This window comes from Solanum pennellii, chromosome 7 (assembly GCF_001406875.1).
Source record: "Solanum pennellii chromosome 7, SPENNV200".
In the NCBI taxonomy this organism is placed as follows: domain Eukaryota; kingdom Viridiplantae; phylum Streptophyta; class Magnoliopsida; order Solanales; family Solanaceae; genus Solanum; species Solanum pennellii.
Genome location: NC_028643.1, coordinates 2,020,664 through 2,031,861, shown reverse-complemented (window position 1 = coordinate 2,031,861; position 11,198 = coordinate 2,020,664). Strand labels below are relative to the sequence as shown.

The 11,198-nt window shown below is 27.2% G+C and overlaps 3 protein-coding genes across 3 annotated transcripts in view; all 3 read right to left on the bottom strand.

Annotated features, from left to right (window-relative positions):
* LOC107024324 (CASP-like protein 2C1) overlaps positions 1-1,925 on the bottom strand; it is a 3,704-nt gene extending 1,779 nt beyond the window's left edge. The window contains exons 1-2 of the mRNA XM_015225282.2: positions 1,734-1,925; positions 537-675 (exon numbers count right to left, since the gene is read on the bottom strand). Of these exons, the coding sequence (XP_015080768.1) occupies positions 537-675; positions 1,734-1,885 (291 nt within the window). The 5' untranslated portion in view covers positions 1,886-1,925. The remainder of the gene's footprint in view (positions 1-536; positions 676-1,733) is intronic.
* Positions 1,926-3,751: 1,826 nt separating this feature from the next.
* Positions 3,752-5,531, bottom strand: LOC107025416 (probable xyloglucan endotransglucosylase/hydrolase protein 25). The gene is made up of 3 exons (XM_015226202.2): positions 5,214-5,531; positions 4,923-5,116; positions 3,752-4,305 (listed from the first exon to the last, which is right to left on the bottom strand). The coding sequence occupies exons 1-3, from the start codon at positions 5,496-5,498 to the stop codon at positions 3,939-3,941; spliced, it is 846 nt and encodes a 281-aa protein (XP_015081688.1). The 5' UTR covers positions 5,499-5,531; the 3' UTR covers positions 3,752-3,938.
* Positions 5,532-8,677: 3,146 nt separating this feature from the next.
* On the bottom strand, positions 8,678-10,514 carry LOC107025420 (xyloglucan endotransglucosylase/hydrolase protein 24-like). The gene is made up of 3 exons (XM_015226206.2): positions 10,178-10,514; positions 9,834-10,027; positions 8,678-9,307 (listed from the first exon to the last, which is right to left on the bottom strand). Exons 1-3 carry the CDS (start codon positions 10,442-10,444, stop codon positions 8,911-8,913), a joined length of 858 nt encoding a protein of 285 aa, XP_015081692.1. The 5' UTR covers positions 10,445-10,514; the 3' UTR covers positions 8,678-8,910.
* Between the last annotated feature and the right edge of the window lie 684 nt (positions 10,515-11,198).

The following is an 11,198-nucleotide window of genomic DNA, read 5'->3' as shown; positions in this document are numbered from 1 at the left end:
TATATATATATATATATATATATATATATATATATATATATATATACCTCAAAGTTGTGACTTCTCAACGTGAATCTAAACGTTAGTGTACTTCATTCAAAGTCGGATTACAAAAAGAATACTAGACACCACGTGAGAAACTAGGTATGAATATAAACTTCTCACCTTATGTTGTGATCAACAATATAATACTCCCTCCGTGAGCTCCGTCCACTATTGTTTGTCATGATTTTTATTTTTAGAGACAAACTATAAGAACTTTAACTAATATTTTAAGATATATTTTTTCATCATATCAAAAAATACAATTTGACTTTCATATAGTTTTTGAATATCAAAATTTTTTGTTTAAAATATCGAATTAATGTAATCTAATTTAACTTTGAAAATTAGTCAAATTGACTTTCGAAAAATGCAACATGACAAATAAAAGTGGACAAAGAGAGTAAATATAGTAAGATAAGGAAAAATCATAGAAAAAATAGACATTTAAAAATTAAAGTGAGAGAGTTAATTAAAATTAATTAATTAATTACCTGGTCTAATAAGAAAAAGAACCAATAATTCTTGTGAGAAATTTGTTTAATATCCACCTTTGAAGTAGTAATGAAAAAACATCTCAGCAGTTGAAGTACATTGTAAATGGCAGCAGCAGCATCAATCCATACCAAAACACTTATATGCCAAATAAATAAAAACAAACAATTAGATTTAAGAAAAAAATTATGCAATAATATGCCAATAAATATAAATAACAACAATAATATATCTAATATATATAATCCCGCAGATAAGATTTGAAGAGGGTGATGCATATGTAACGCCCTTAATTTCATCTTGTGAAGGTAGAGAGTCTGTTTTTATTATTCCTGTGGTTTGACTAAATAATTGACTTTCATATTTCTTACGTTTATTTTTAGTTGTCATGATTTTCTTTTTTACAGTCAAAAGATAAGAATTTTGACTAACATTTTACGATGTATTTTTTCATCATATTTATATGTAAAAAATTGCAATTTATGATACTTTTTTTGTATAGTTTTTAAATATCTTAATCTTAAAAGAAAGAGTACCGACAGAGCACCCGCTCTAAAAAGTTGCCCTCCGCCATTCGTCCTTCAAACGATCCATTATATCTTTTGTTTAAAATATCAAAATAATATAATCTAGTGTAACTTTAAAAATTAGTCAAATTAACTTTTGAAAAATGCGATATGACAACTAAAAATGGCCGGAAGGAGTATTACTTATCGATATACATTTGATGCATAGCAGGTTGAGATTATAATATATCAATGAGACATGTTACAAAGAGCCCCTTGAACAAAGAAACATGAAAAAAAAAATCAAAAACGTATTGAGAGACAGATTGAAAATTTAAATTTTATGAAATCACACATGTTCAAGATTATTTTACCATAATACAATGGATTCGAAATCTATTTTTTATACTTAATACCATCCTACGATAAGACGATTTCCACCCTCATATCAAAAAAATTGAAAACGTATTGAGAGATAGACTCAAAATTTAAATTTTATAAAATCACACACGTTCAAGATTATATTACCATAATACAATGGATTCGAAATCAATTTTTTATACTTAATACCATCCTACGATAAGACGATTTTCACCCTCAGATCAAACAATAGAGATAACAAGATCAAATAAAATAACAATTTCTAATCCAAATTTTAAACCTGATTTAATTAGTAATAGAATAACTCACCTCAATGCATCCAAATATTTGAAGTTTGCTTTTATGTGGACAGTTAAAAAAACAAGTTTAGTTTGAGAATCAAATCCAACAAGACAAGCAGTCAAAACCAACAAAATAATTGCAAAAAGCCTCAACAAAAACTCTACTCTCACAATATCCATATGATCTTTATGTTATTTTAAAAATAAAAATAAAAATGATGTAGATCTATTTAGGCATCATTCATTTATATATAATATAATCTTTACAAAATCATTAATGTTTCAATTAATTATGTTAGTTGTAGCTAGGTGGGGATGGTTAAGTTCTGGTTTGTAAATGGTACACGTTATCAATATGGTATCTAATGTGACAAGTAGGCCATATAAAATTGAATGGTCCATGCACATTTCTAAATGACCAATTACAATATTTCTCATCGTGTTCGGAACAATTTATTTGCATCTCGATCCGATTGTTTTATTTAAAAACATTTATTATCCTCCATAGTTATATATAGTACCAAAATTTATCTATCAAAATTGCTGATAAAGTTGCCATGTGATCAGAAGGTCATGATAGTTCAGGCTTTTGTAAACAGCCTCCGATAGAAATATAAGGTAAGAACGCATATAGTAGACATTTATAGTCGAACTCTTCTTCTACCCCCTGCGCATAACATGAGCTTTTAGTGCACCGAGCTATCCTTTTAAGCTTAATAATATACAAAATCACCAAACGGTCCTTTTAGTGCAAAATATATATCGAATAGTATGTAACTTTTTTACCTGGTAAAGTTATTGTCATGTGATTAGCAGATCACATAATGTTCAAGTCTTGGAAAAAGCCTCTGATAGAAATGTAAGGTAATATTACATATAGTAGACCCTTATAGTCGATCCTTTGCTGAACCCTAAACATAACGAGAGCTTTAGTGCCTTATAGTCGGGTCTTCCCAAAACTCTGCCATAGCTAAAGCTTTAGTGAATTGAACTGTCCTTTTAAGTTTAATCAATTTCTCCAAAATATTAAATTCATTTCATTAATCATCGAGCTACACACTTTAATGCTACTCTCTCTGTATATGACAACTATGGACCCATAAATTAAAGTAATTTGAAGTGATTGGAAAATGTAGTAGAAGTATTGGCTTTTTTCTCATACTTGGTCCCAAATTATTCCCTTTTGTTGACTCAACAAGAAGCAAAAGAATGGAAAAATTGGAATTTGGATTTTCCCAATTGTTTGGACCAGCCTATTTCTCAATGCAAATAATATGATATTGCACATGGTAGGGTGAATAAAATTTAACATACCAATTAACACCTCTAGTACTTAATTACTCCCTTTTGTAGCTTAATTTAGAGTGTTAGATTTCCCAACTAACTATCTACGTAATATTGGCAAAAAGTATCGCGTCGTATCAGATCTTTAAAAAATGTAATATTAACGAAAAATTTGATACGCATCCATTGACATTAAAAGAGTATTTAAGTAAATGGTGTAAGTTATCCAAGATTCCTTGTTCATTATTATTTGAAGAAACTTGTACAAAAGCACCAAATTTTGGCTACTAACAAAATTATCCATTATATGATATGGTTATTTTATCAGTATTGAAAGGACAAGAGAAGATATAATTGGATAATAATTTCTTATTGATTTGATAATTTTCCCTTAAAGTAATGTGTACTTAAAGAATTATGTTTTGCTCTATTACAAAAGCATTTAAGCTAAGGCTGAATATGTCAACAAACATTAGTGAGAATTTCAATCAAATATGATAAAATATTTTTATTGAACACTTTTAATTTAAATTAAAATCAACATATCATAACTAAAATACCTAAATAAAATTTACTGACAAATTCAATATGTTACTTTGTTACCTTATTTCAATAAAATGAGATCTGACCTCATACGAGAAAAATGTATGAAAGAACATCTAAACAAAGCTAAGATTTCAATTTACGTTAACTATTAATATTAATAAAGTAATAATAACAATAACATATTCAGTATGATTCGATTACCATCAAACACATGACTTTATAAGTACATAAACACTTTCAACTTCCAATATTAAAAACCTAACATATAAATATTACAATAGTCCTCCCTTATCACTTGGGTCACAATATATAATAAACTTGAAAGAGACAAAACTAGAGGGGGCTATTAATATTATTATACCAACTTTTCTACCTACATTAATTAAATTAATTAATTAATTAATTAAGTAACACTACACTCTAGAGGAAAACCTTGAGGAAATCTCTTATTATCAGTACAATAATTATATATCATGTATTTTTGTTGCACCCTTCTCAATTTTTCTTCATTCACAGGATCCAAATTTTCTACCAAATATTTGCAAGAATTATTATTATTATTATTATTGCAAATATTGGCATTGAAATTTCTATAAGAGGCTGTAAATGGGGCTTGGGCCCAATCAGTCTTGATAAGCCCACCCCTTGTGGCCCATTCATCAGCATTCCATAAACTTGAATAAAGTTTCATTGATTGAGATTTTGGAAATGCAACTCCAATGTTTTCCATATTTTTGAACTCCCTTATTGGTACATTGTCCACTGAAAATCTGAAAAAATTACAATAAACTTTCCGCCGTCAGATCATCTAAAAGATAATTAGAGTTATTTATACTATATATTATATGATACATCATGTTAAAATGCAACTTCTATTTTAAATATATTTTTTCATTATAAGGTATTCAATAGTTTCGAAATTAAAGATTCACGAAACTCAAATACCAACTTGAGATCTCTCGTTAAGAGTAAAACATTCACGATCGGATGACCTAGGAACTATTTTCATCCAATCATATTTATCCACTATTAATATTTAACTGTCCAATCATAATTATCACTATTGACTTAATACATTAAAAAAAATGATAAGTAGTTAAAACAATGTCATTATCTCACCTTTTTTTAAATAGGTTAAATATAATATTTTAGAGAACATATCAGATATTAAATACATACTATATAGTATCTAATTGACAAGGATATAACAAGGACCAAATAATAACAACTGTTTTAATATAATAGACAAGTAAACTATCAAATTGATAAGATATAACAAGGACCAAACAACCGTTTTAATATAACAGACAAGTAAAAATAGACAGACGAATGAAATATTATCAAACGTGTTATAAAATAAAATAAAATATTGTTTTGGAGTACTTACACAATAGTTTGTGGATTCCAAAGGATAGAATAAGTATGAAAATCATTAGTAGGATCAAACCACAAGTGAAATTGTTGCTCTCTATCACCTTTGCCTTGTGTATACACATTTGTATGAAGTGTATATGGCTCTCCACTTAAATTACCAAGAAACTCAAAATCTATCTCATCATGACTTGATCCTTGTGATGACAACTAAATTAAAAAAAAAATTACCCACATTAAAAAAACATAACAATTAACACAAATAGCCAATTTTCTTGATTTTTTTTTGGTAAAAATAAAATATTACATAGTATGCGGTGACAGTGCCAGCAGAATTCCCTCGAACTAATTTTATTTGCATATCAATTTTCCCAAATAAATATTCCTTCTTTGATTGAAATCCAGAACCTGAAATATTATCAAGTGTAAGAGTAAGTATTTCACCATTATTTAGTATTTTTCCCCTTTCATTTCCCCATGTAATATCAAAATCTTGATTAAGATCATTACTAGCACAATATTTAACAACCATACAACTTATAAATACTAGAACTAAAATAAGTCTAATATTAAAGGAAAATAGAAACGGCATTGTTATTTTTAGTGGATTTATGAAAAAAAAATTGGGAATATATTGAAAGTAGAATGAATATAATTTGCCTTTTTATAGTGAATTTTAGATGAAAAAAAGACAAAATTGTGTCCAGAAAGGGTGGTTCAATGAATGCCATCTGAAAAATAAAGAGTTGGCAACAGCTTGCTATTTACTATTTATTAATTAGTAAAATGTAGATGAGGAGATAAGGTAAGTTTGTGAAATTAAAAAAATTGTCAATTTTTTTAAAACTATATATAGCTTTTTTTTTTTTTATATATATTTTTGAATGAATGAACACTACTATAAAAATAATAATTAATGATGGATAAATTTTGAATCTAAATAATAGAATTAGTTATTAATTTTATTTAGTAATAAATTGGTGATATATTATAAATCAATTATTAGTTATGAGTAATTTTGTGAAAAAATTTATACTTAATTTTATTTTTTAATGGTAAAATAATATTAATCCATTTTATGTTTGAAAAATAAAAGGACTTGGAAGATAATACAATTAATTAAAAAATGGCATGTTACAACATTTGGACTTTGATTCTGTAAGATTACGTGCACTTTTTATATTCATTACAAAATACCAAATTAAATTTTAAAAAGTATATTTTTTATTTTGAATACTTTTATTTTTCAAACCTTCCATATGTATTGCTTTCTGCTTTTATTATTCATTTTTTACGTTTTAGAAAAGTATTCTCTTTATTTTATGTGATAGAAATAAAGTTTAGATATACATTACATACAAAACAAAAATAAGTAATATTAAGCTTGTTGATGAAGTAAGAAAAACGAAATAGTAAATATTTTTTCAAAGACTGAATATATATTTTTTTAAATATAAAATTACTTTATTAAAAAATATTTTATTTTTATACAAATTTTTTTTATAAAAATTTAAATTTTGATTAAATTTTAATATAAATATCAAACGTGAGCCGAGTGATGACTTGATTACGCTGACTTATTTTTCACCATTTTATGACTCATCAACAACATTTAGCTACGTGTCATCCTCTTGTGACCTTCTTGCCTACCTAGATCATCATGTGAATTCTATAAAATTATAAAAAGAAAACATGAGTTGTCATTTCTTTTGTTGGCTTATTTCATTGGACCTAACTTTAAATGTATATTATATATATGACATAATACGTAAATGTGTCATTTAACTTGATTTCGAATTATATTTATGCTTTTTAATTTTGAATGTGCACAAGTAGACACTTAAACTTGTATAAAGTTGAATAAATAGACACACATATCCTACATGTTATCCTACATGTCATTTTTTGTCCTACGTGTATTGTGCCATGTAGGACTCATGTGTTTATTTATTTAAAAGTTGGATCGTTAAAGTGTTAGTTTGTGCATTATGAAAGTAGGAGGTCAAAGTTAAAATTTGAAGTCAAGTTTATGATCCAATATACGTAATATGCCTATATATATTATATATAACCTCTAAGATTTTCTTGGACCTTACCTTTAGAGTGAGTGAGTGTAATAAAATAATATTAAATAAAAAAATATAATATATAAATATAATTTTTAGCTTAATTTTAGTGGATTGTTATGTTTTTTTAATTTTAAATGTATGTAAGTAGACATTTAAATTAATATAAAATTAAATAAGTAAAAATAAGTAATCTATATGGCACAATACATATAGGATGCCATATAGAATATAAAATTACCATATAGGATGTATGTAGGATGAATGTGTAAATTTGTTCGATTTTATACAAGTTTAAGTGTCTGCTTGTGCACCCTCAAAGCTAAAAGTCATAATCGCTCATTAACATCAAAATAAGGGTCATATTTATGCAGTACGCCTAAAATATACTAATAATGTTTGCATCAGTTATATATAAATATTTGCTTATGCATTATTCGATTGATATTTATTGCATAAAAATATTCATTCATAAAAGTATCTCTATAATTTAAAAAAAAAAAGTAAAAATAATTTCATGTATCGAAAACAAACTTCAACTATACGAAATTGAAACTAAAATTATTAAATATTTGGTGAATTGAACTTATGAAGCATTTTTCATACACACACTTCGATCATAATCCATATATAACGAAACCATTCAAAATTGAGACAATTTTGTATAATTTTTTCTTTTTAGTAATGTTAGTATTATGATGAAATGAACAATGTATTATGATGAGATTTTTGTCTAAATTTTTGGGACTAACAATCCCAAATGTTCACTCATGGTATATCCTCGATGAGAAAGTATATCGAGAGTGAAATTTGACTTTTAACTTAGTTTTTTCCGAGACAACTTTCACAGCAAATAAAAAATTTATATTTGTATGCTATAACAAAGTTTGCATAATTGCGTTCCATACGCAACATAGAAGCTGTATAATTCGCTATACATATACAGTTGAAGCAAATTGTATAATAAAACAAGAAAGAGAAAGACACTTGGGCAGACAACTGTATAAAAACGAAGTGTATAAAACGAATTGTATTATTATAAGTGTATAGAACGATTATATACAATTTGAATTTGTATAAAATGAGAAAGAGAGAAAGACAAAAGAGACTTGACAAGGAATATACAATTGAATCGAATTGTATAAAACGAGAAAGAGAGAAATTAGATACAATTTGAAAATTGCATAAAACGAGAAAGAGAGAAAGGCAAAAGAAACTGGGCAAGGGAGAATTTTTATTGTATAAAAAGTGAGGAAGCGAGCGAGAGATTGGAGGAGAGTGGCGAGCGAGATATTTGGGAGAGAGACTCCTGACAATTTTTTGCAAACGTTTGCTATGGAGCACAATTAAATCAAACCCTAGCTATTCCATTTATTTTAGGTTATTAGTTTGCTATTATATATAATTTTCCCTTTTTTTCATTCACGATATTTTTTTAATAAGAAAATATTTGATTCTGACTTGTTTTTTTCTTTTCACTTCAATATATCAAGGAGTATATCGGAGAATAAAGTTTGATTTTAGTTTAGTTTTTTTCATTCGCGATACCTCTTAAATAAGAAAATATTTTTATTTTTATCATAAAGCCACATGTCAACTCTAGAATGGCCAAAGTTGAACATCAATTAAGATGGATAAAATATAAATTAAGAGCAAAGTACTTTTTGGTAATTATTTGGATTTCTAAAGATTTACTACACATATATGCCTTGCAATTGTCATATTCTTGTAACATTACATTTTATTACATGATCCTATTTCAAAATATATTATATGCGAAAATAAATTTAGTAAATTACAAGAGGAATATAATAATGAATTACATATCTAGGACTAAGAAAATCAATGTTTCTCCTATTCTTAAAAAATGTCGATTGCATATGTACATCAGATTGACACGCATATGATAACATTTTAAAAGAGTCTGAAAACCTAGATTTATTTAGTCGTAGAGTTGAAAGTGCACTCTAGAGGAAGGCCTCGAGGGAACCTATTGATATCATTACAATAATTATAAACCATATAGTTCTTTTGCACCCATTGTAACCTAGCTTGGCTTGTAGAATCAAGTTCTTGATAGAACCATGACTTTGTTGAATTTGTGCATGATGATTTTCCAAATTCCCAAATACAAGCATTATTGTCTTTGAAATTTCTAAAATAAGCTATGAATGGAGCATTGGACCAATTTGTTTTAACAAGGCCACCCCTTGTGGCCCAATCATCTGCATTCCATAAACTTGCATAGACTCTCATAGGTTGTTTATTTGGGTAAGGTACTCCACTTGACTCCATGTTTTTGAACACTCTTATTGGTGTGCCATCCACATAAAATCTACAAAAAAAAATAAATAATTAAGTCAATATTAAGATAAAATTAAATTTGTAGAACTTTATGGTGGAAAAAACAAGAGAGAGATCTTCATATTGACTTTTGTATATTTTGAGCTTTTGATTCTATTAATTATTACTAAGGATATATCTTATTTTTCTGTTTATTTTCACTTTGTCACTTTCAACATATCAAGAAAAACTAAGTACTTTTTCATGTTTTATCATCAAGATTTTTATTCATTACTGACACGATAGAGTTGCTCGAATGGTAAGCATCCTGATCAGTTTCAATCATAAGGTTGTAAGCTTGAATCAACAAAAGATCAAAGAGAAATGTTATAAGTTCGAGTCACCAATGAAGTAAAGATGAGAATTCTGGGGGAGGGATCATTTCTCAAGATTTAAGACTATAAATATGGATATTATAATAAAATATTATATTAACCACATACTAATTTTTAACAGATATATAAAAAATTTAAAGTGGACAAGTAAAAGTAAGCGGAGATCGATTTTTATTTACTTACATGATTGTTTGTGGATTCCAAAGAATGGAGTAGGTATGAAAATCAGCAGAGGGATCAAACCATAAGTAGAATTGTTGTTCCTTATCACCTTTGCCTTGGGTATACACATTTGTATGAACAATATAAGGATCTCCACTAAGGTTTCCCAAGAATTCAAAATCTATCTCATCATGTGTTGACCCTTGTGATGATAACTATATAGTACATACACAATTGATATAAAACAAATTCTTAGTAAATTCATATGATATTCAAAATAGTAAATTGTCATATGACTTTAATTCTTAGTATAGTTCAAATGATATGCATCACTAATAACATAAATCGCGTACGATAATACTTACGTAATATGTAGTAACTGTACCAGCTGAATTTCCACGTACGAGCTTAAGTTGCATATCAATCCTTCCAAACAAATATTCTTTCTTGGATTTAACACCGGAGCCAGAAACTTTGTCAAGGGAAAGAGTAAGAAGTTTGCCATTGTTTAAAACTTTTGCCCTACCATCACCCCATGTAACATCAAAATCTTGATTGAAATTATTAGAAGCCAAACTATAATGTAAAGAGCAAAATGCCAAAATGACCAAACAAAGAACTAAGGAAGCCATTGACTAATTGGTCCCAATTTTAGTGAAATTTCTTGGTTTTTTTTTTTTTACAATAAGTCAAAGTTTGTATATTTGTAACTTTGTATATCCATACACTATATATAGGGATGAAAATTGTTAGGACCTAAAGAAAGTTCTTAGAAATTGGAGGGGCTATTTTGGTAATTGAGTAGGACAGGTGGCATCCACTATAATAGTGGGTGGGCCCTAATGTATCTGATGTGGCTTAATTTGATGGTTTAGCAAAGTTCATAAAATAGTTTAGTCATCATTACACATCATCATGTAAACAAAACTACAAATTCTTATTCATAAAGTTGACATGATTTTTTTGGACTTTTTAGTTTTCTTGGAGAAGATAAACACCTTTACCATTTTTATATTGCCTTTGAGGTAGTTGATAGATTTTGAAAATGAGTTATAATAATGAAATTTTACTGAATATGTTATTATTATTATAAGTTTTTTAATTTAATAATTTATAAAAATTGTATAATGAATAGTTCATTTTGATTAAAAATCTTAAATTTAAATCTTAAGAGTAAAATAGTAGGGACCCTTCCTTCTTTAATTAATAATGTATAGTCAAGATTTACAAGTTGTAAAAACATTAACTTTTGAGGTTTTAAATAGATAGGTTGGTAAAACTAATTAAGTACTTATTATCTAACAAGATAAAAGGACTTAATCTAATGGCTAATATAACTCTTCACCTACTTTTCTTTTGGATGTGGCAAAATTTTAATACTATGCA